The sequence below is a fragment of the Heliconius melpomene genome, chromosome 11, assembly GCF_056956725.1.
Source record: "Heliconius melpomene rosina isolate 202511_hmr_F chromosome 11, ASM5695672v1, whole genome shotgun sequence".
Classification (NCBI taxonomy): Eukaryota; Metazoa; Arthropoda; class Insecta; order Lepidoptera; family Nymphalidae; genus Heliconius; species Heliconius melpomene.
The window spans coordinates 9526855-9551414 of NC_140399.1; the positions used below are offsets into that span (position 1 = coordinate 9526855).

Sequence of the window (24560 nt, forward strand, 5' to 3'; positions counted from 1 at the left end):
TTACCTTAAAGGGGTGAAATAGGGGTTGAAAGTTTATATGGTAAAAAAATTAAATCGGCACCGATTCTTATAAAATTTGAAATTTAGACTCTTAAAAATACTTAATTGAACACGTGTTTCATCTTTTTCTAGAATTCTCCCCTTGAGGGTGCAAATAAGGGGTTGAAAGTTTGTATGGAAAAATCTTTAAATCGCCACCGATTTTTATCAAATTTGAAATTTACACTTAAAAATATTTCATTGAACATGTGTTTTATGGTTTATTATAATTCCCAAATATTATAAGCCCTAACGGTGCAAATAAGCACGCGAAGCGGCGCGCGTCCGCTAGTCAAATATAACCTTGAACCGTGATCTTGCCCGGGCCTAATAGTAAATAGCTACACAACAAAAGAAATCATTCAAATCTGTCAAGTAGTTCAGAAAATATAGTTATTCAAAAAGACATACCTACAGATATAAAAAAAAATTATAACTCATAGATTTGTGTTTTATTGCTATAAAATGTTTTATAATAAAAATCTTCAATGCTGTTGTGATTGAAGATTTCTATAATTTCTTTTTTGCTATTTTATTATAGGATAGAAAGATTTTTTTTGCTATTTATAAAAGGAATAAATTTAAGTCTAATACACTAGTGTAATATTATTAATCCATCTTAGTTATAATTCATATGTAAATGTATATCATAGAAAGTCTAATCCCATTGACAAAGATATAGAATACCGTGACCGAAATGTTTTGTGATGGCATAACAGAGATCGTGTCAATGTATTGATGACGATAAATATTAAATTATTATCTTTTCTTTTGAATAAAGCCTCGCTGAAGCATATTTAAGCAGTTTATTATCATCTGTACGTCAGTTGAATGAGCCTACTTGTTGCATTTATTATTGTGGTTTCCGTGACTGCCACGTAGATGGTACTAGTGACTTCTGTATTTAGACCTCACGTCACCCTAGCTGCGCGCGCTTGTTGTTTGTAAATATTTGCTACTTTTTTACATTGGATAGCCACGTGCAATTCGAAGGTGAGTTTGTGTTCGAAGGTGAGTATTCAGCTCTGTTATAGCGAAGGGTCGATCATCTTCAGCGAGTTTTTCTATTACGTCGTTTTTTATACGTCCTCGAATGTGTAGATAAACTTTCTTTGTCCTAAGTTGTGCAGGAATCATTACAACCTTCCGTACTCTTTTTTTTCAACTTCATTCCCATACAATATTTTGGCTAGGACATAGTTATCTATAACAAATCTCAAACCCTTGGAAGAGCGACGTTCCTAGTACGTCTTTTTGGCTCAAAGACTCCTTCTTAACCTCCAGCTCACGACCACAGTGGAGGCAATGGTTTCTGATGGAGGTATTCCTAGCTTTGAGGATATGGTTTCCTCACATCCACTATAAATAACTTCGTGTATAAGTACATCATCAAGCTAGGTTGGTACTACCAATTTCCGTGTGGAGTTCAACGTTTATTTTCTTGAAAAATGTAGATAAGTTCGGCCACTTGCTGGATGAAAATAGTCAATTAATGTAACATATCAAAATTATCTACGACATTTAAAAAAAATGTGACAATAATAATATTTTTTGAGATGTTTTTTAACTGAGTGCAATTACTTACACAGAACAATGCCGCAGTAATATTTTTAAAATATACACTTAATATTATAATATATATGCGATTTCTTTAATTGGTCAAGTGTAGAGTTGCACGTATGCACTCATTTTGTATGAAATGAACTACAAAATAAGTTTGAAATGATCCAAGGAATCGTAGACATTAATATTACTTTTTAATTTCAGTTTGATTCTTCCACGCTACCTCAAGACTTCACTGACTTGGGTTTCTTTTTTTGGATTTATGCAGTCGGGATTTTTGTTTCTTATATTTTTTGACAAATTAATTTAATTATCAAGATATTTCTTATATTACCTATATATTGAATGTATATACTTTCTGGAGAAACTTCAAAATGTTGCGATTTGGTTTGCTGCTTTGTTTGGTGGAGCTAACCGTGGGATATCCACCTGTTGTCAAGACGAGGGAGGAAATTGATACCTATAGACAATACTTGGAACAAAGCCGTGAAGGTTGGTTTGATAAAATTGATTAGAATAAATATAAAATAATAATTCCTCATACAATTGACATATGTATATTGAGTCCTAGTAGTTTAATAAAACGTATAAGTAGTACATTAAAAATAATGTAAAACAAAACAATTTGCCTTTTGTAATGCAAAAAGAAAAATTATTCGGTAGAATAATTAAATGTATATAGTAAATAAATGTATACATTTATTTAATATATACATTGGCGGGAATTCAAACGGCGCAGGACCGGACGGAGTGGCGAGAATTGGGGGAGGCCTATGTCCAGCAGTGGACCCTAAGAGGCTGATGGGTGGATACATTTATTATTCTTTATATAAAACATTTTTTAAACATTTATTTACAGACAACGGTCACCGTATAGAATCTCGCATGCTATCAAATGTCACAGGAAATGTATGGGAGAACAGTGGCAAGTTCGAAGGTGACATTTTATTAGACGACTGGCAGATAGAAGGCCTCGTTACCGACTACGCGGCTGGCAGAAATGCCTATATTTGGCCTGACAGTAGATGGCCTGGAAACGTTGTTGTATTTGAATTTAAAAAACATCAATTCAGTAAGTCAGTTGTTTATAGTTAATATTTGAAAATATAATTATGACCTAAATATAATAATATTACATCTTTACTTTTTGTGATTATAACACATTTAAAATGAAACTATTTAACTGGATTAATCACGTATACATAGGATAAGTCCAGGGCAGTTGGACATAGTCTTTGTTCAGCGTTGTTAAAAAAACTTATAAATTACGATAGAACTTTTTATTTATAATAAAACTTTGAATCAACTTCAAGACACTAAACACACAAAAAATTCTAATGATATACTTAAAAAACTTTTTTAAAATCACAATTGGCCATTCACATCACATTTATTCGATTCGATTTAGGGATTTTTGTAATATGCATTCACTAGCGGACGCGCGCAGCTTCGCTTACTTATTTAGGGGTGACTTCTAATAAACCACGAAACATGTGTTCAATGAAATATTTTTAAGAGTCTAAATTTCAAATTTTATAAAAATCGGTGCAGATTTAATTTTTTTTCCATACAAACTTTCAACCCCTACTTCACCCCTTTAGGGTTAAATTTTTTCAAAATCCCTTCTTAGTGGATGTCCAGATTACGAAAGTAAACATCTGTCCAAATTTCACGTTTCTACCATGAGCGGTTACGGCTGTGCGTGCGTCTTACCTCAGTCAGTGAGGACAAGTCCTTTTATATATATATATATAGATTACAGTTATTTTACAAAGAATATTATAAATCCTTACTCAAATCAATAACATTACATTTAAGTCTGCTTCTGAACGAGTGAATTAAATTAGTTATTGACATCACCACATATGACTGTCAGTCAATTCTGTTTATTAACGCCCAATGCTAATAATGTATCTCCTATCTCCAGTTAACGTCAATCTTGTATTGTTCGACATATCTATCCAATCTCTAACCTACTTGCCAATAACCAATTCGGATAATGTCAACTTATCGTCAATAGTGGATTGCAGGGCCCTCCCTGCGGTAACGATAGTTTCGTTTTACGTATCTTTTTTAAATTAACAAAATCTTAATATATATGTTAAATTAAATTTAAAATTAATTATTATTACTTATAAAAGTCCTATCAAAACTATTTTTAATAAAATAATAAATCTGTAAGTTCCAAAATATTAAAAAAGAATAAAAATTAATAATATTAAAACACTTTTTAAAACTTAATGCAATAAGCTTAGGTGCGTACAATGGAACTCGAACATGTCATTTTGACAACATATGTTTTTATAATATAATAATTAATTGTTAGTTTTAAGATACTTTATTCCTAATCCATTTTCATGTATAAATTATTAGGCATAACTTGAAACGCCATAAAATTACAACTAAACTGAACTAAAGATAATTATTTTAATTTAATTAATGGAGTCCGGCATAGTAAGGTAAGTATCGCCTGTTTTCATAATTTTGTTTATTAAGTTTATACATTTATACATGCGAAAAATTATATAAAGGGGTTAGCCTCTATAGAATTTTTGAATTTATAATAATATTAATATCGTTTTGCTTGGCTACTTAAATTTCATATTGTTTATTGCTACATTGGATAACAAAGAATAAAATTTGAGATTAAGTGCAAGATTATTATTTTAACTTATATTGATGAATGCTTTATTGAACAATGAACTAATAAATACTTTATTTTTTTCAGTAAAAACAAAATAGTGATTGCAAGAAATTCACTAAATATTTTGTAGCTTATAAGAAATGTATGGAGAATAAAGCTGATAAAATTACTAAGCATGGAGCAAGCTAGAAATAAAAAATATTTATATAAAGAGACAAATAAAAAAATAGGTTACATTTTTTTAATAATAAAAAAATTACAATACACATTGTTTTCTTTATTCACACCCCCAAAAACAAGTAAAACTATGATTAACTAACAATCTTCTCACTTTAGTAATTAATAATTATAAAATATTTGAATAATTATTCATCTTATAAAACAATTATTTACGTCCTTTCTGTGATATCTTATATTGCAGCGCTGTCCTCATTATCTATCATGTCATGAATTGATATTTCCATTCCTGGTACTTCCTCTAAATTAAGATCTCTGCAAATGGAGTGCCATAATATGAAATTGTCTTGCAGATGTTCTAAAAATATAAAATTTGTATATTAGGTATATAATTCATAAATATTAATAAGTTTAATACTATTTACACATCATACTAATAAATTATAATAAGTTTTTTTTTATATGGTCCGTCCTCTTTTTTCCATACCATAGGTAATATTAGGTTAACATAATACCTTTCTATTATGTTCCTGGTTTAATATATGCTTGCTTGCAGCTTTGCTTCAGTACTTGGATTAAGAACTTGTGTTAATAAATATGGTCTATTTGGTACTTTACTTCCATTGATTACCATAATGTCTTGCATTACATTTTGCTGCCTATAATAAAATATAAAATATTATTTTACAAATATATAAGATAGTAATTTGGAAAATCAGCAACTGAAATTAATAAGCCCAGAGCTCAAATTAAGAAATGATATGGTAATTTGTAACTGAGTTAAACTGAGACTTATACAAAAAAAAGTTTCCATAATTTGCCTGCTTTTGTAAAGAAAACTTTATATAACTTAATAATACTCACATGGCGATTAAACACATAGGTATGCGAGTGCAATCAATTGCAGCAATAACTGCAGGAAAGGCACCAACTTGATAGAAGTTTTTAGCACTCTCTTGATATATTTTTATATGCTCACTGCATATATTTGTAATTGCTGACACTGACTACATAACACTATCATTACTATCACTCGAAGAAATGTCATTCCACATATTTACTTACTTTAAAAATCAAATATAATATAAATGCAATCTTGCAATTCGGGGATATGATAAAGTAAACCCCAAAATATGTCGGATCGCAATTAGCTATCATTTTTGCTATCCAACGTAATGTCAAAATGGACAGATCGTTTATTGGCACGCACGAGCTGTCATTTTCATACAAAGTTCCCTCTTAATCTCCAGTTAGCCCTCCCAACGATAGATTGAAAATAAAGATTGAAAATGAAGTACTTCGATAGGTTATTGGCAAGCTAAACTCAAAAAATGGATTGATATTTGGATAAGGATTGATTATTAACATTGGGCGTAAATGAATAATCATATAGTTCAAGCAGGCGAAGCCGCTGGCAGGCCGCTAGTTTATTATAAATGTGATAAAGAATCCTTTTTTAATAAACATGTAATTATATAATTTTTTTATTTATTTATAAATTACTATTATTCATTTAAATGTATATAATGGTTTGTTGTATATATGTAGCTATTTTTTTTTTATATAGTGTATATATATATATATATATATATATATTTATGTTTGTGTATATATATATATATAATATTTTATTGGTTTGTATATATTATATTGTATTTATTATATATATCTGTATGTATTTTCAAAATTGATATTTTATTTTTAATTTTTTCTTTTTTTTTTGCACGCCTACACTTTTTGTTCTCCCACATGACAGGTTGGCTGGTAGAAAATGCTTGTTAGCGTTAAGCCCGCCTTTTGTACATTTTTTTTTATCTTTTTTGTGCAATAAAGAATATAAATAAATAAATAATAAAAATAGTAGATATTTTTTAGGTTCAAAGCAAATGTTGGCCATTAGGGATGCTATGAGTTTGATTGAGCGTAATTCCTGCGTGAGATTCCGTCCTCGCAACGGCAACGAGCCTAACTATGTCTTAATTACTGTAAGTCATTGTTAATTTTTTTTTGTAATATTTGTGAGTTTCAATTGTGCATTATTTCATTATACAAAAAAATACACCGATAAAAATGATCATCACATAGAGCAAAGAGTCTTTTTTTATTTTGTGAAAGCTAGAACATGTTTTTTTATTATCTCGAGGGACCTTTTCTGCAAAACGTGCAAATTTCAGTAAAAAAGATTACTTTATTTTTAAAAACATCATATTTAAAAGTATTTTATTTTATAATAGGGACGATCTGAAGGATGCCACTCAAGTGTCGGCTTTACGCGCGCTCGTGGTGAGCACACAATAAATTTGGCCCGAAGCAACCCTGGTCAAGGATGTCTTCAAACCACCGTGATCGTCCACGAATGGCTTCATGTCCTCGGCTTTTACCACATGCAGTCCACTTATAATAGAGATGACTTTGTTCGCATCGAATTGCAAAATATTCAAGATGGTAAGACGTTATTTTTGAAATCTCTTACATTAAATCGCCATAGGTAGACGGTTAAAATATATTACGCTTAAAATATATTTTTATATTTCTGCTATTATGTGCTAAAACGTTATACAGAGTGGAAGAGGCAGCGCTCCTTTTACTGAAACTGCATATAGGGTAAAATATTTCAAACCCAGAACTAAAGAAATTAATCAAGGTACCTCAACAGTTTGGACGTAGGATTTTTTTCATTTCACGATTTTTATCCATACCGATACCTATTTCGTGTGACGCACACATACGTATGCGACGTTGCCGCTTTGACAGGTGTGTACGTGTTTATGTTATACTCGACTAATGGTGTTTTTAAAACGATAATTTTATTATTTATTTTGTTTGAAAAAAATACTTTTTCATTTTTGGGAAATAGTGTTTTTCTGAATTATGTTAAGCTTTTATAGAGTAGTTAAAACTGTAGTTTCATTTAAAGTGGTGCTGACAATTCCACCCTATATATATATTGATTGGAATTGTCATTTATATACAGGGTGTCCCAGGAGTCAACGATAAAACGAAAACAGGTGATAGACCAAGTCGTGACAGTTATGAGAAAAATATAAAAAAAAATCTGTGTCAAGTATTTTTGATATTATATTGATTTAAAAAAATCGGAAAAACCGACACCCTGTGATGATTTTTCAAGTCCTAAGACTACAAATATTACTCTTTTTTCATTTTTTTTTCTGTAATGTAATCGTGAGTAACCCTTCTATGAATTATAGTTTAAGATTGAAATATACCTGCATCCTGCATTAGGGGCTGGCCCAGGACTTATAAGGATAGTGCTCGAGTCCGGGCTCTCGCAGGCCATATATTCGGTCTTTAACACATTGCCAATATGCATTTCATTCATGGAGAGTGGTTATGTAATGCTAATGCTGCAGCTAGAATGTATCGGAAAAGATACCAAAACTCTGAACGTCATCCCGATTGTCGTGTATTTCGATTTTTCTCTCTTCAACGAAGAAGTAATCCAGCAAGTATGATTATAATGGTACACCATTTCGGAATCCAGATTAAATGTGCCAAACTTTTAAAGTTACTTGCAAAAACAGTGTAGTACATTTTTTTTACAGTACAGTCGGTTAAACTTGGATGTAGTAAATATTTTGAATTTAATGTTTGGCAAAAACACCACATTTTATTGAAAATCGATACAGGTATATTTCAATCTTAAACTGTAATTCATAGAAGGGTTACTCATGATTATATTACAGAAAAAAAATGAAAAAAGAATAATATTTGTAGTCTAAGGACTTGAAAAATCATCACAGGCTGTCGGTTTTTCCGATATTTTTTTAAATCAATATAATATGAAAAATACATAACACAGATTTTTTTTTATATTTTTCTCATAACTGTCACGACTTGGTCTATCACCTGTTTTCGTTTAATCGTTGACTCCTGGGACATCCTGTATATATATATAAATATCATTGAAGAGGTATGTAGAGACCGTAGCGCTATGTTCACTCTGACAACCCTGCAACGAATAAAGCGTGAAGCTATGTATATATCTATGTTTTAAAAACCATATTTGGTTGATATAGCTTATTATTTAAAAGACAACATAGCTTTATAAATTGTGTCTTTTTTTAAGATACATATATCGTTGTTTTTTATAGGCAAGGCCCACAATTTCAATAAATACGGCAATGATGTCGTGAGCAATCTTGACCTACCCTATGAGTACACCAGCTGCATGCACTACAGTTCTCACGCTTGTAGCAAAAATGGACAACCTACCATTGTACCTCTTAAGGTAAGACGATATATGGGTCATAATCAGAAAAAGTGACCATTTTGTGTCTTTTCTTGTCCCGCTACTTTGAATGCGTTTTAAAAATACAATTTTAAAGATAGCTTAAATATTTTGCCATTTAAGATAAATTTACTTATTAACTTAAAGATTTTTGTAATATTTTAAGTGTATTATGGCTAATAATAGTATTTTTTGTTAGTTGAAAAAAACTTTTCAAAATGCTTCCATACAATTTTTCGTGTCCCATTCACCACTTTACTTTTTAAAACTTGATTTGTTACGAATGTTTATGGTTTTATTTGATTTCAGATATGTTTATATTACTTTACTTTATGCATAATATTGAATAGAACTACTTTTATTGATACATTATTTAACAAATAATATATATTAATTAAGTAAATTTGTCCCAAAATATTGTCTTTTTGTTACTCAGGGCTAGTAACGTACAATTAAATTATGAACGCAATTATTTTGAATGTTATTTAATATTATTTTTTATTGTGGCAACATTATTGTAAAAGTTAATGCTATCGTAGCTACAACCAGTAGTGTTCTCGCAGCAGTCGAGAGGTTCAAACGTTTTTGAGTGAATGAGTGAAATTACATCTCAGGGTTATAAACGGCTTTTATTTTGGTAAGTATTCTATAATTTCGTTTTCTTGTTTATGTTATTTGCTTCTTTTTACAAAATCTCAAAAAAGAACTTCAATGCTTGCACATGCAACACGTGGCTTATGAGCAAATATTTAAAAAGGTTAGAATTTCTCAGACTTCATTTTCAATTTCGTTATATTTCGTTACGTAACGAAACTGAGAAAATATGAAGCCTAGTTCACAATTACGCTACCAATGTTTTATTATATATATATATATAATATAAATTGTACCGAACCGGTGCTTGTATATGGAAGATATGTATATAAGAAAAAAAATTGCTTGCATATGAAAACAAAAATTAGTGGCTTTTCATAACGTAAACTAACCAAAAGTTTTTAAAGTTTTTTGCCTGTTTGCTTGTTTGTCTATGTGTTTGTGCACGCTAATCTCAGAAACGGCTTAACCAATTTAGATAAAAGCATTATTTTATTCTTCCTGAAATTAGTTGTGATTTTGTGATTACTATTTTCTTCTATGGAAATAGTAAATTAATAAATATGTAGTTAAAGCGGGTGAAGCTTTTATTTAAAAACAAATACCTTCTGTACTAGCGTTGTTAAAGATCTAAACAATAAACATGAAATGTTATTAAATGCCTAATATAATTGATAAATATTATTTTATTTTTAGTAAGCGTCATGGCTCCTATGTCAAATGCTGAAAGACAAAAAAAATATAGAGAACGTCTTAAACAGACCAATCCTATTAAATATGAAGATATGCGGAATAAACACTTACAAAGAATTAAACTTAAAAAAATAAAAATTAATGAACAAAACCAACTTCAACAAGAAAAAACAAGAGCAAAATGGAGAGAATATTCTGATCGATATTATAAAAAAAAGAAGAATAATAAAATTTTAAATGAATCTAGAACTACAAATACTTCAATGGTTTCAAAGGAATGTGTAAAAAGTTGGAAACTTAAAATAATTAATTTTCAAAATAAGCTCCGACAGTGCGAAGATAAATTAAAAAAAACATTAACAAAACAGGAAACAATGAGAAAGCAAATTTATCGCCTAAAACAAATAATTTTCAATGAGAGAAATAAATCAAGACATGTAACAATTGACAGAGACCAATCGATACCTTCTGAATTTAATATTCTTTCGGAGTCTATTAGTTCGATATATAAGCAGTCTTCACCGACAGAAAAAACAGTGATTAAAAAAATTGTAAATAGTCCTATAACTAAGAAGTATCGTATGGTCACAAAATTGGGGCATACTATTGGTATAAAAAGCAGAATTCGTATAAAAAAAAAATTTTCTACACAAAGGAAATCCCTTATTCAACAGATACATAATTTTTATTTGAGAGATGATATTAGCCGAGCTACAGCTGGCAAGAAAGAATGCAAAACTAAAGAAAAAACTAAAATGCAAATACGATTCTTGACAGACACTATATTGAATCTATATAGGACTTATAAAAAAGAAGGAGGCAAAGCGTCGTATTCTACCCTGGTCAGATACCGTCCATTTTACGTCCTGAGTCCAAAGTTACATAATAGAGAAACGTGTGCTTGTATACGACACGCTAACATAGGTTTTAAAATAACGAAACTTTACAAGCTCGGAATCCTAAAAACAAATAAAATTGAAGATATTTTGAAAGATATTGCTTGTAATCTAAGTTGCAAAGAGTGCATGTATGGAAATTGCCATGTGTGTGCCATGAAAAAAGTTGAAATTAAAAAAAATCCTGATGACAAAACCGTCTGTTGGCTGCAGTGGTGTATGAAAACTGTGCCTTACAAAAAAATTAATGAAGAAGGTGAAGAGGTGGAGACTTTTTCTAAAAGATTTTCAAAAGAAGTAATCTCTGATCAGTTTGGTTCCTTATTACAAAAATTTCAACAAGAGGTTACATTATTTAAGAAGCATTATTTCAATATGATGCACCAGCACAAATTATTTCGAGAGTGTGTTGACAATATTAAAAAGAATGAAATTGTAATTGTTGTTGATTTTTCTGAAAACTATCAATGTAAGTATAATTTAGAGATACAGAGTATGCACTATGCCTCCTCACGGACACAAATAACATTGCACACTGGTGTAGCATATGTAAAAAATGAAGATGCCGCTGGATTTTGTTCTATTTCCCCTAATAACGAGCATACCCCGCACTCTATTTGGGCTCATCTGTTACCTGTTTTGAATTCAATTAAGTATCAACACCCTGAGATAGATACCTTACATGTGCATTCTGACGGCCCAACCACACAATACCGGCAAAAGAAGAATTTTGCCCTCTTTGATGTGATTACTAAACAGTTGGGATATAAATATGCTACATGGTCCTATTTCGAAGCAGCTCATGGAAAAAATGCAGCAGACGGTATAGGTGGAGTTTTAAAACGTACATTAGATCGACATGTTGCTTATGGAAAAGATATTTCTAATGCTGTGGAAGCTTTTATGCTATTAAAAGAAGAAACCAATATAAGTCTTTATTATGTATCAGATAAAGATATTAAAGTTATAAAGGAAACTTATGCTGTATTCGATTTATACCCTTTAATTGGAACCATGTCTTTACATCAAATCATCACTACCAATAAGCCTGGTGTAATAAAATATAGACATGTAAGTTGTTTTTGTGGTGATGAGCGGGGAAACTGTTCTTGTTTTAACATAAAACTCCACACCCTCTACAAAGAGGTAACACCAAACATAACTACGAGTACACCAAGGATATCTAAAACAGTAAAAGATACTGATAGAAAAAAAAATACAAAAGAGGAAGGAAACCAAGCTCATAATATTTCAAAAAGGCCAAAATATAGTGAGAGGAAAAGCAATAAGAAATATAAGCAAGGGTCACCAGGAAAAGAGAATAAATCACCACACAAAAGGAATACAGAAAGTGACAATAGTCTCTATGTAAATGAAAAAAATAACTCCGTATCATCTGATATTAAGAAAACTCAAAAAGTTACTATTTTATCGGATATTAAATTACATCCAGACAATCAACGATATTATGATTTTAGTTCACCAGGACCTTCTTCATTTCATATTATTGATCCTACTCATGATATATGTTTATTTAACAACAATAGTAATTCCAGTGATAATGACTCAAATCTTGATATATTTTAAAGTGGATTTAATTTTATCATTAACTTTGTGATCTCTAACTAGAAATATAAGTTTATTATGTTACGAACTAGCATTATTATATTGTTAATATTGACAGTTTGTTATGTTTTCTTCTTACATTTATAATCTGTTAATTCAACGATTGAATCTTTAAAATTTTAATTTGTGTCTCATTAAATAATAAAAAAAAATAGTTTTATTCGTATATCCTTACTTTGTTGTGCATAATGCCTTATGACATCAGTTTCGTAACAAACATTATCAGTATTGTTACATATCAGTTACGTTACGAATTCGAAAATGTCCACTTTTCTGATTATGACCCATATATTTTTATAAGAGTGAAAAAGTTTATTTTAAAAATACAGACATTATGAAGTACCTTATTTTAGTTACGGTGCAATGAAATAGTGGTAGGTAGTGAAGCCAGTCGTGGTGCATAAGAGACACAAGCGTGCGACTGTAAATGAGACAGATTGTGGGTTTGATTTCCACTCGAAGAAATAAAATGCACGTGGTGAATGGTGACGAAGCACTGGCGTTGAGTTCCGCCACTAAGCACTCAATGCCTCTCGAATTCGGTGGAACTTGTGGATCGGAATTATCTTAATGGAAAAGGTGTCTATTGACAATGGGTTGCTAGGGTCTCTCTGCTTTCCCTACTACGCGATATATTACTGTGCGTCATTTGGAAGTCATGAAAACTTCATCAAATAACGTATCATCATTATTCGTTAAAAGTATAACTACATAATTATATATTAATATATATTTACATTACCACTAGCCTTTCGTTGGAACTATGGGGCAAATTGACCGAGTTACTGACAACGATTGGCTAAGACTAAGAAGACATTACAACTGCCCTGGAGCGTGGAACCGTGATGGCGTCAAACGACCAAGTATTCCTGAACCAGGAGAGATAACTCCAGACATTGTGACTGCAGAAAATAATAGTAGTAGTAGTATTAGATTCTCGGCTGATGACGCTATATAGATAAAAAGATAGTGTATGACACTACAGCTTTGTTATTTAATAAAACATTAATTTTAGTAGTTTTCAAAATAGAAGGTACGACAAAATTACTTGTAAAATTTTCTATTAATGATTAATATTAATTAATCATCACCTAAGTGCATTAGCCTATTTACCTCCTGTGCTATATCAAAATATTTGTACTTTGTAAATTGTCTGGTCTTAATACACCGGTAAAAAGTGCAAATACTCATGTAAATATGGTAATTAGAATAACAATTTTTACTGTTTCATGATTTGAGTACATTTTTTAATATGTTGTCATTGAGCTGCGCCTATGAAACTTTCAGACATTATTGTATACTAATAATAGTACTTTTTAAAATTGAATTTGAAAAGAAATCACCAGTAATTTTTTTTCGCTACACCCCATGAACGTTTTAGAAATAAAATTGCTTATTTAAAATTTATTTTTGTTTCCTTGTTATTTCCAAGATTTATAAGCCGATACTTTTGAAATATTGCATTATACAAAAGACCTACGTATTTGCCAATTTTCAAGAATCCAAAAAAAAAAATCACGAATTCCCAAATATCTGCCGAACAACTGAAAATCGGCTAACATACATGGGGGTGAAACGGATAGTTACTGAAGTCCTCTATCCATAGACAACCGTTGATCTGTCGTTCGTGTTACACTTGTATATAATATTCCAGATTATTAGCCTGTTTTTTTCTTTGATGTTTCTTTGTTTATGTCAATGGAAAATGCTCATCATGTTTAACAACTTTTGTTTAGTTTTTATCGTTTAGGTGGACCACTACATTTAAATGCATTAGGTGTGGAAGTCTTTGTAATTCAAATATAAACTTGAATCGTGATCTTGCCCGGGCTTAATAGTAAATAGCTACACAACAAAACAAATCATTCAAATCTGTCAAGTAGTTCAAAAAATACAGTTATTTAAAAAGACATACCTACAGATATAAAAAAAAAATTATAACTCATAGATTCGTGTTTTATTGCTATTAAATGTTTTATTATAAAAATCTTCAATTCTGTTGTGATTGAAGACTTCTATCATTTTTTTTTTGTTATTTATAAAAGGAATTAATTAAAGTCTAATACTCTAGTGTAATATTATTAATCCATCTTAGTTATAATTCATATGTAAATGTATATCATAGAAAGTCTAATCTCATTGACAAAGATGTAGAATACCGTGACCGAAATGTTTTGTGATGGCATAACAGAGATCGTGTCAATGTTTTGATGACGACAAATATACAAGTATCTTTTTTTTTGAATAAAGCCTCGCTGAGGCGTATTTACGCAGCCTAAGATCATCTGCATGTCAGTTGAATGAGCCTACTTGTTGCATTTATTATTGTGGTTTCCGCAAGATTGTACTAGTGACTTCTGGATTTAGACCTCACGTCACCCTAGCTGCGCGCGCTTGTTGTTTGTAAATATTTGCTACTTTTTTTACATTGGACAGCCACGTACAATTCGAAGGTGAGTTTGTGTTCGAAGGTGAGTATTCAGCTCTGTTATAGCGTAGGGTGGATCATCTCCAGCGAGTTTTTTTATTACGTCGTTATTTATACGTCCTCGAATGTGTAGATAAACTTTCTTTGTCCTAAGTTGTGCAGGAATCATTACAACCTTCCGTACTCTTTTTTTTCAACTTCATTCCTATACAATATTTTGGCTAGGAGATAGTTATCTATAACAAATCTCAAATCCTTGGAAGAGCGACGTTCCTAGTACGTCTTTTTGGCTCAAAGACTCCTTCTTTACCTCTAGCTCACGACCACAGTGGAGGCAATGGTTTCTGAGGGAGGTATTCCTAGCTTTCAGGGTATGGTTTCCTCACATCCACTATAAATAACTTCCGTGTATAAGTACATCATCAAGCTAGGTTGGTACTACCAATTTCCGTGTGGAGTTCAACGTTTATTTTCTTGAAAAATGTAGGTAAGTTCGGCCACTTGCTGAATGTAAATAGTCAATTAATGTAACATATCAAAATTATCTACGACATTTAAAAAAAATGTGACAATAATAATATTTTTTGAGATGTTTTTTAACAGAGTGAGTGAGACTGACAGACTTGGGCTTGTTTTTTTTTTGGATTTATGCAGTCAGGATTTTTGTTTTTTTAAATTTTTTGAGAAGTTAATTTAATTATCAAGATATTTCTTATATTAAATGTATATACTTTCTGGATAAACTTCAAAATGTTGCGAGTCGGTTTGCTGTTGTGTTTGGTGGAGCTAGCCGTGGGATATCCACCTGTTGTCAAGACGAGGGAGGAAATTGATGCCTTTCGACAATACTTGGAACAAAGCCGTGAAGGTTAGTTTGATAAAATTGATTAGAATAAATATAAAATAATAATTCCTCATACATTGACATATTCATATTGACTACTAGTAGTATAATAAAATGTATAAGTAGTACATTAAAAATAATGTAAAACAAAAAAATTGCATTTTTTAAACATTTGTTTACAGACAACGGTCACCGTATAGAGTCTCGCATGCTATCAAATGTCATGTCAGGTAATGTATGGGACAACAGTGGCAAGTTTGAAGGCGACATTTTATTAGACGACTGGCAAATAGAAGCTTTAGTTACGGACTACGCGGCTGGCAGAAATGCCTTTATTTGGCCTGACAGTACATCTACTGTGTAATCGGTTATCCAGGCCATCGCCTGGAAACGTAGTTGTATTTGAATTTAAAAAACATCAATTCAGTAAGTCAGTTGTTTATAGTTAATATTTGAAAATATAATTATGACCTAAATATAATAATATTACATCTTAACTTTTTGTGATTATAACACATTTAAAATAAAACTATTTAACTGGATTAATCACGTATACATAGGATAAGTCCAGGGCAGGACATAGTTTTTGTTCAGCGTTGTTAAAAAAACTTATAAATTACGATAGAATTTTTTATTTATAATTAAACTTTGAATTAACTTCAAGACACTAAACATACAAAAAATTCTAATGATATACTTAAAAAACTTTTCTTTAAATCACATTTAGCCATTCACATTACATTTATTCGATTCGATTTAGGTATTTTTGTAATATACAATCATTACAGTTATTCTACAAAGAATATTATAAATCTTTACTCAAATCAATAACAACATTATATTTAAGGCTGTTTCTAAATTAATTAGTGACATCACTACATATGACTGTCAGTCAATTCTGTTTATTAAATGAATAATCATGTAGTTCAAGCGGGCGAAGCCGCTGGCAGGCCGCTAGTTTATTATAAGTGTGATAATAAAAATAGTAGATATTTTTTAGGTTCAAAGCAAATGTTGGCCATTAGGGATGCTATGAGATTGATCGAGCGTAATTCCTGCGTGAGATTCCTTCTTCGCAACGGCAACTAGCCTAACTATGTCTTAATTACTGTAAGTCATTGTTAATTTTTTTTTGTAATATTTGTGAGGTTCAATTGTCCATTATTTCATTATACAAAAAATACACCGATAAAAATGATCATCACATAGAGCAAAGAGTCTCTTTTTATTTTGTGAAAGCTAGATCATGTTTTTTTATTATCTCGAGGGAAATTTTCTGCAAAACGTGCAGATTTCAGTAAAAAAGATTACTTTATTTTTAAAAACATCATATTTAAAAGTATTTTATTTTATAATAGGGACGATCTGAAGGATGCCACCCAAGTGTCGGCTTTACGCGCACTCGTGGTGAGCACACAATAAATTTGGCTCGAAGCAACCCTGGTCAAGGATGTCTTCAAGCCACCGTGATTGTCCACGAATGGCTTCATGTCCTCGGCTTTTACCACATGCAGTCCACTTATAATAGAGATAACTTTGTTTGCAATCGAATTGCAAAATATTAAAGATGGTAAGACGTAATTTTTGAAATCTCTTACATTAAATCGCCTTAGGTAGACGGTATAAGCTTAAAATATATTTTTATATTTTTGCTATTATGTGCTAAAACGTTATACAGGATGGAAGAGGCAGCGCTCCTTTTGCATATAGGGTAAAATATTTCAAACCCAGAACTAAAGAAATTAATCAAGGTACCTCAACAGTTTGGACGTAGGATTTTTTTCATTTCACGATTTTTATCCATACCTGTATTTCGTGTGACGCACACATACGTATGCGACGTTGCCGCTTTGACAGGTATGTACGTGTTTATGTTATACTCGACTAATGGTGTTTTATTTTAAAACTATAATTTTATTATTTATTTTGTTTTAAAAAAATACTTTTTCATTTTTGGGAATTATTGTTTTTCTGAATTATGTTAAGCTTTTATAGAGTAGTTAAAACTGTGGTAAAGATCAGGTTTGGACGGTACCCTGCCATCACAGACCACACCAGTGACCTTCCACCACTTAATCCAGGCAACGCTTATCCGACCAAGGAGATCGTGATCGATGCCTCCACACTCGTGCATGACGGATCTAAGATATCTGAACTTTTCCAACTTAGGGGCTGACCTAGGACCTATAAGGATAGTGCTCAAGTCCGGGCTCTCACAGTCTATATACCCGGTCTTTGACACATTGCCAATATGCATTTCATTCATGGAGAATGGTTATGTAACGTTAATGCTGCAGCTAGAATGTATCGGAAAAGATACCAAAACTCTGAACGTCATCCCGATTGTCGTGTATTTCGATTTTTCTCTCTTCAACGAGGAAGTAATCCAGCAAGTATTGTACCATTTCGGAATCCAGATTAAATGTGCCAACTTTTAAAGTTACTTGCAAAAACAGTGTAGTACATTTTTTTTATAGTACAGTCGGTTAAAGTTGGGTGTAGTAAATATTTTCAATTTAATGTTTGGCAAAAACACCACATTTTATTGAAAACTGGTGCAGGTATGTTTAAATCTTAAACTGTAATTCACAGAAGGGTTACTCATAATAACATTACAGAAAAAAAAAATGAAAAAAGAGTAATATTTGTAGTCTTAGGACTTGAAAAATCATCACAGGTGTCGGTTTATCCGATATTTTTTAAATCTATGTAATATGAAAAATACATGACACAGATTTTTTTTTATATTTTTCTCATAACTGTCACAACTTGGTCTATCACTTGTTTTCGTTTTATCGTTGACCCCTGGGACACCTGTATATATATATACTAGCGACCCTCTTGCGGCTTCGCCCGCTTTTACTACTGGATTGTTCATATAATGTATGTTTGCAAAGCACTTAAGATAATGTGAAAATTAATTAAACCCTAATGCAACCCGCATTTTCGTAGTTTCAATAAGGATTTTCCAATTGTTTTACACGGCAAGGATTTTTTTGTAGGTACCGTAATTTTAAATCTGTGCTACTAATCTTTTCAAGTACTTATTAAAATTTATTTAAATGACTATTTTTAGATAGTTAAATGACTATTTTTAAACGGAAGAAATTATAAACAAAAACCTACCTACTAATAAATACTACAAAAAATATGAAACCAAATATATCGAGCTGAAATAATACATTCAACTCCAATTATCCAATACTTGCAAACGCATCTTAATCTTCGTTGCTATAGAAGCAGGCGGTTTTCGAGCTTGTGGTTAATGCTGAAGAGGGTATTCTGTCCCTGATGAAAAGCAAGCACTACGTGGCTGCCTGTGAGGAAAATTAAATAGAATGCATCGGCCGGTAATCGAACCCGAGCCGCCCGCGTGGCAGGCGAGCATTCTACCACTGAACCACCGATGCGTGTAAGGGAGGCGGGCGCGGTGGACGCGCTTGTATAAGCAAAACGAAACGGCGAGTGGCGAGCCGTTTCGCAGCAAGGATTTTTTGATATTGTAACAACTTTTAAAGTACTTATTAAAATGAAAAACAGTAAAAGACAGTTTTGATCTACATTAAATGGCCAACGTAACTAATATACTTATTTATATGCTGAGAGTAAGGAATAAGTGAAACTTGAGTAACATACAGCTGATGTGTCAACGGCGGGATGCATCAACAATTAAATGCGTTTTTCTCTAAAACTATTCGCAATTTCGAAATAGTGTGAGAAGCAAATTTTATCTTCGTTTAACGTAAAAATTTAATAAAGTATTTTAAAGGATAAGGATTAATACCATTATGGAAAAATATCCCTCACAATAAAAAATATATTGAAATTATAATTTTTAGACAGAAATATGATCACTACACGTTATTCTTAAAAGATACGAATATGCCGTCGCGGACTTTTTTGTAGATCTTATTAAGAGGAACAATACTCCAGTACATTATTTTCATGTAGTACTTAGCATTAAAGCAGCGCATGCGCGAAAGTGTCTCAACGGGTAGGACTTTATACACATTTATCGTATTTATGTTAATTTACATAAGAATGTACAAATAATAAACTATACATAAACCTTTTACGAAAAATACTCGACTTAATGGTGGAGACCGCATCAAAATCCGTTGGGTGGTTTAGAAGAAGAAGAGTTAGAAACAACAGACAGACACGAAAAGCGACTTTGTTTTATAAGATATAGGATAGGATATGATAATAAAAATAATATTGACAGGTGTGTATATACTGATTATGTATTTTTTTTTAGATTTATGGCAACGTTTGGCCATTACGGATGCTATCAGGTTGATCGAGAATAATTCCTGCGTGAGGTTCCGTCGTCGCATCGGCAACGAGCCTAACTATGTCTTATTTACTGTAAGTCAGTGTTGTGTACTTTTCTTTGATGATTGTAGGTTGTAATTTGCTATATTTTTAAAAATATCCCTAAAACCTATAGCCATAAAGAAGACTTTGACATAGAGCAAAGAGTCTTTATTTATTTTGTGGAAGACCGAACTATTTTTTTTATTATCTCGATTTTGCAGCAAATGTACATTTGCTGTGAGGTGAGGAACGGAGTGTCTTACGTTGGACTTTGTGACGATGATCTATTCAGACTAGGAAAACATATTTGTCTAAGTCCACAATCATTGCTTCATTTTAACAGCATTACAGCGGCTTGGATTACATTATTCTAAAAAAACATATTAAAATTATTTTATTTTATAACAGGGAGACTCTGATGGGTGCTATACAGTGTTGGCTTTTGGGGCACTCGCGGTGTGCACACATTGAATTTGGCTCGTAACAACCCTGGACAAGGATGACTTCATACCACCGTAATCGTCCACGAATGGCTTCATGTCCTCGGCTTTTTCCACATGCAGTCCACTTATAATAGAGATGACTACGTTCGAATCGAATTGCAAAATATTGTAGATGGTAAGACGTAATTTTTGACATTAGATCTCTTGGTAATTGTAATACTTTATAGGTTTATAATCAGGATCCGTTTTAGTAATTCATAGCATATTTCAAGAAATAGTTAGTTATAGAGCTCATTCGAAATTGTTGACCATTACATATGGCTAGGTAAGTTCAGAATCTTTCCTGAAAAAAAAAAGAAGAAATTCTCGAGGAATCCAACTCAGATTCGGGGGAATCTACGGCAGATCTTTGCGTCCAAAATACCTCAGTTTCTCAAAACGAAAGTCTTCAACCAGTCTGTATAGTTGTCTGCGTGTCAGTGTCGCACAGCGGGCGATGGAGAGAGCAATGCTCGGTATTTTTCTACGTGATAGAATCGGAAACGAGGACATCCGTACGGATACTACTACCGACGGTTGATGGGCAGGCCCTCTACCAAATATGACCTACGATGTGGTCAACGTCGCGGGAAGCCTTGGTGCAAGCACCGCACGACCGATCAGCGCAGAGATCCCCAAGAATCTATTGTTCTATTCCCAAGGCTAGGTCCAAACCTAGCCTCTGTCCAAAGCTTAGCCTCTGTCCAACCGTGGGCGTCGAAAGGCTGATGTGATGATAATGATGTTGAGAAGATTTTATATGGGGCAATATAGTCTTTTTAAGTTGTCTCACTATTTAACATACATATATATTGTTTTTACAGGCATGGCCCACAATTTCGATAAATACGACACTAATATAGTGAGCAATCTTGATCTGCCCTATGAGTACACCAGCTGCATGCACTACAGCTCTCACGCTTTTAGCAAAAATGGACAACCTACCATTGTACCTCTCAGGGTAAGGCATAATCGATGCCTTTATGAAAATAAAAATGTTTATTTTAAAAATATAGAGCCAGACGCGGTGCAGGAGGAAGCGGACGACTATAAACACGACAGGCGGTGGATTCGATTCTCATTCGAAGAAATTAAATATTTAATGTTTTTATTTCCTCGGTCTAGTGACGAACCAAAGTGAGCCGTTGAGTTCCGCCATGCAATGCCCCCAGAAAAATGGGGACCGGAATTATCTTTATGGCAACGGAGTATCTTGACACTAGGTTCTCAGGTTCCCTTTGCCTACCCTTCAAGCGGGATACAGCGTGAAGCTGAAAAATAAATAAAATCTATTATATCACCCCTATGCTTTATTTTGGACTTATGAAAAGTTCTTCAAATAACGTAAATCTATTTTTAATTAGATTTTATAAATTTGAAGGAATTATAATATACACATTTATATTTTCTCTAGTCTTTCGACGGAAACATGGGACAGATGGAACGAGTGAGCGCCTACGACTGGCTAAGACTGAGAAGACACTACAATTGCGCTGGATCGTGGAACCGTGATGGCCTCGAATATTTAGATGAACAACAACCAATTGTTTCTGAACCTGAAGAGATCTCTCCAGTCGTTGTGGCTGATAACGCTATATAGATAAACATATAGTGTATGACAATACAGTTTCGTTAAGCTTTAATTTTCTATATGTACCTAATGATCTTGACTTGTACTGAATAAAATTATTACAGAGTCTGTGATTGAATTTATTTTTACAAATTTTTGTAATAAATATTTAAAAGTAGATAGAAAAACTAATAAACAAAAACTTTAATAGGAATTACTTTTGTTATAGTTTAGTCAACCAGTTCAAAAACGTGTTAAGTAGACGTAAAGCTCCTAAGTATTTACGTGAAATAAGATGAAAAAAGATATTAAGATTTTCGTTAATAACTACAAATATTTCAAAAGTTTTGAAAAAAGATCCTGAAAGAGGAGGAAATTTCCAATATAAAAATTCGAATTTCTTGAACTCTATCTCTATTATTTTTAATTTATTTATCACGCTGAAAATCGTTACGGCACGCCACTACAAGAGCACCGCACCGCCACGACATATCTCCTAAAATATTTTCTTATATTGACACTTAACACTAAGTCTCTTTGTCAACCCTGCTGTGTGCGGGATACAGCGTGAAAAGGGCACCTGTTCTAAGGATCAACAAACGTAAATCGCTGAAAAGATAACAATATCTATATATATATAAGGACTTGTCCTCACTGACTGAGGTAAGACGCACGCACAGCCGTAACCGCTGTGCGTAGAAACGTGAAATTTGGACAGATGCTTACTTTCGTAATCTGGACATCCACTAAGAAGGGATTTTGAAAAAATTTAACCCTAAAGGGACGAAATAGGGGTTGAAAGTTTGTATGGAAAAAAAATTTAATCGGCACCGATTTCTATAAAACTTGAAATTTAGATTTTTAAAAGTATTTCATTGAATACGTGTTTCATAGTTTTCTAGAATTCTCCCGCTAAGGGTGCAAATAACGGGTTGAAAGTTTGTATAGATTTTTTTTAATCGGCATCAATTTTTATAAAATTTGAAATTCAAACTCTTAAAAGTATTTATTTGAACACATGTTTCATTGGTTTTCTAGAATTCCTCCCCTAAGGGTGCAAATAAGTGGTTGAAAGTTTGTATGGAAAAATTCTTAAATCGTCACCGATTTTTATAAAATTTGAAATTTATACTCTTAAAAATATTTCATTGAACACATGTTTCATGGTTTATTAGAATTTACCCCTAAATAAGCTAGAGAAGCTGCGCGCGTCCGCTAGTATATTAATAAACAATACTTATTACACATCTTATTTATATCAACATAGATTGTTTGGAAATTACAATAACGTAAATAAATGTATTGTAAAATTTCATAAGTGACGTCAAGTTACTCTCTGTAAGTGCGCAGAATTTATTAGAACAAGAACGCAATTCAGATAAATAAATAAATAATCTTTCTATCTATACTTATAATAAAATTGTAAGAGAGTCGGTGTCTGTACTTGGAAGATATTTAAAAAGAAATGTTATTGGGAACCTTTATTAACGTAATAGAACCCAAAACAATGATTTTTAATTTTTTTTAAAAAGTAGTTATCTATATATATAAAAGGACTTGTCCTCACTGACTGAGGTAAGACGCACGCACAGCCGTAACCGCTGGTGGTAGAAACGTGGAATTTGGACAGAGGTTTACTTTCGTAATCTGGACATCCACTAAGAAGGGATTTTGAAATATTTTTACTCTAAAGGGGCGAAATAGGGGTTGAAAGTTTGTATGAAAAAAAAATTAAATATGCACCGATTTTTATAAAATTGTAAATTCAGACTCTTAAAAATATTTAATTGAACACCTATTTAACGATTTTTTAGAATTTATCCCCTAAGGGTGCCAATAAGGGGTTGAAAGTTTGTATGGAAAAATCTTTAAAATGCCACCGATTATTATAAAATTTGAAATTTAGACTCTTAAAAATATTTCATTGAACACATGTTTCGTGGTTTATTAGAATTCCCCCCTAAATAAGCAAGCGAAGCTGCGCGCGTCCGCTAGTCTATTATATAACCCTAAATGTTTTATTAAAAATCGTCAATGTTGTTGTGATTGAAGGCTTCCACATTTTTTTACTACTCTATTATAGTGAAGATAGAGTACTAGTTTAAAAAAAATAATTTAAAATTAAACCTAAGGAGTATTTTAGTCATCTGTTTAATTGGAACAGTTGATAGAAAATATTTCTTAATTTGATTTTAATTTAATATTAATTAAATTTTAATTTAAATTATATGTAAAGAGACTCGAGCTCCTGCAGTCAAACTCACTAAGAGTTTTGCAGGATACAGTTTAACTTTATGTATTGTTAAATGGTACTAATAAAAAAGTTAAAAAAAAAAATTAAGTCTAATCCTCTAATGGAGATGTAGTAGCATTAGTCTATTTAAGTTATAATTCATATGTAAATATAAAACATAGAAAGTCTAATCTCATTGAGAAAG

The 24560-nt window shown here is 31.9% G+C and overlaps 3 protein-coding genes and 3 long non-coding RNA genes across 6 annotated transcripts in view; 5 read left to right on the top strand and 1 right to left on the bottom strand.

The window, feature by feature from the left end:
- The window catches only part of LOC146534790 (zinc metalloproteinase nas-4-like), a 48657-nt gene extending 26406 nt beyond the window's left edge, over nt 1–22251 (top strand). Inside the window, exon 6 of the mRNA XM_085193726.1 lies at nt 21967–22251. Within this exon, the coding sequence (XP_085049852.1) occupies nt 21967–22152 (186 nt within the window). The 3' untranslated portion in view covers nt 22153–22251. The remainder of the gene's footprint in view (nt 1–21966) is intronic.
- Nucleotides 876–13865, top strand: LOC146534793 (seminal metalloprotease 1-like). The gene is made up of 7 exons (XM_085193724.1): nt 876–1032; nt 1807–2094; nt 2462–2674; nt 6299–6408; nt 6658–6868; nt 8536–8672; nt 13230–13865. The coding sequence occupies exons 2-7, from the start codon at nt 1977–1979 to the stop codon at nt 13437–13439; spliced, it is 999 nt and encodes a 332-aa protein (XP_085049850.1). The 5' UTR covers nt 876–1032; nt 1807–1976; the 3' UTR covers nt 13440–13865.
- Nucleotides 3892–4510, top strand: LOC146534794 (uncharacterized). The gene is made up of 2 exons (XR_014878472.1): nt 3892–4061; nt 4331–4510. It is a non-coding gene; the product is annotated as an uncharacterized LOC146534794 (long non-coding RNA).
- On the bottom strand, nt 4543–5546 carry LOC146534795 (uncharacterized). The gene is made up of 3 exons (XR_014878474.1): nt 5288–5546; nt 4939–5082; nt 4543–4781 (listed from the first exon to the last, which is right to left on the bottom strand). It is a non-coding gene; the product is annotated as an uncharacterized LOC146534795 (long non-coding RNA).
- LOC146534796 (uncharacterized) lies at nt 9084–12536 on the top strand. The gene is made up of 2 exons (XM_085193722.1): nt 9084–9309; nt 9963–12536. Exon 2 carries the CDS (start codon nt 9971–9973, stop codon nt 12440–12442), a length of 2472 nt encoding a protein of 823 aa, XP_085049848.1. The 5' UTR covers nt 9084–9309; nt 9963–9970; the 3' UTR covers nt 12443–12536.
- Nucleotides 14783–16343, top strand: LOC146534797 (uncharacterized). The gene is made up of 2 exons (XR_014878469.1): nt 14783–15777; nt 15936–16343. It is a non-coding gene; the product is annotated as an uncharacterized LOC146534797 (long non-coding RNA).
- Nucleotides 22252–24560: the final 2309 nt, after the last annotated feature.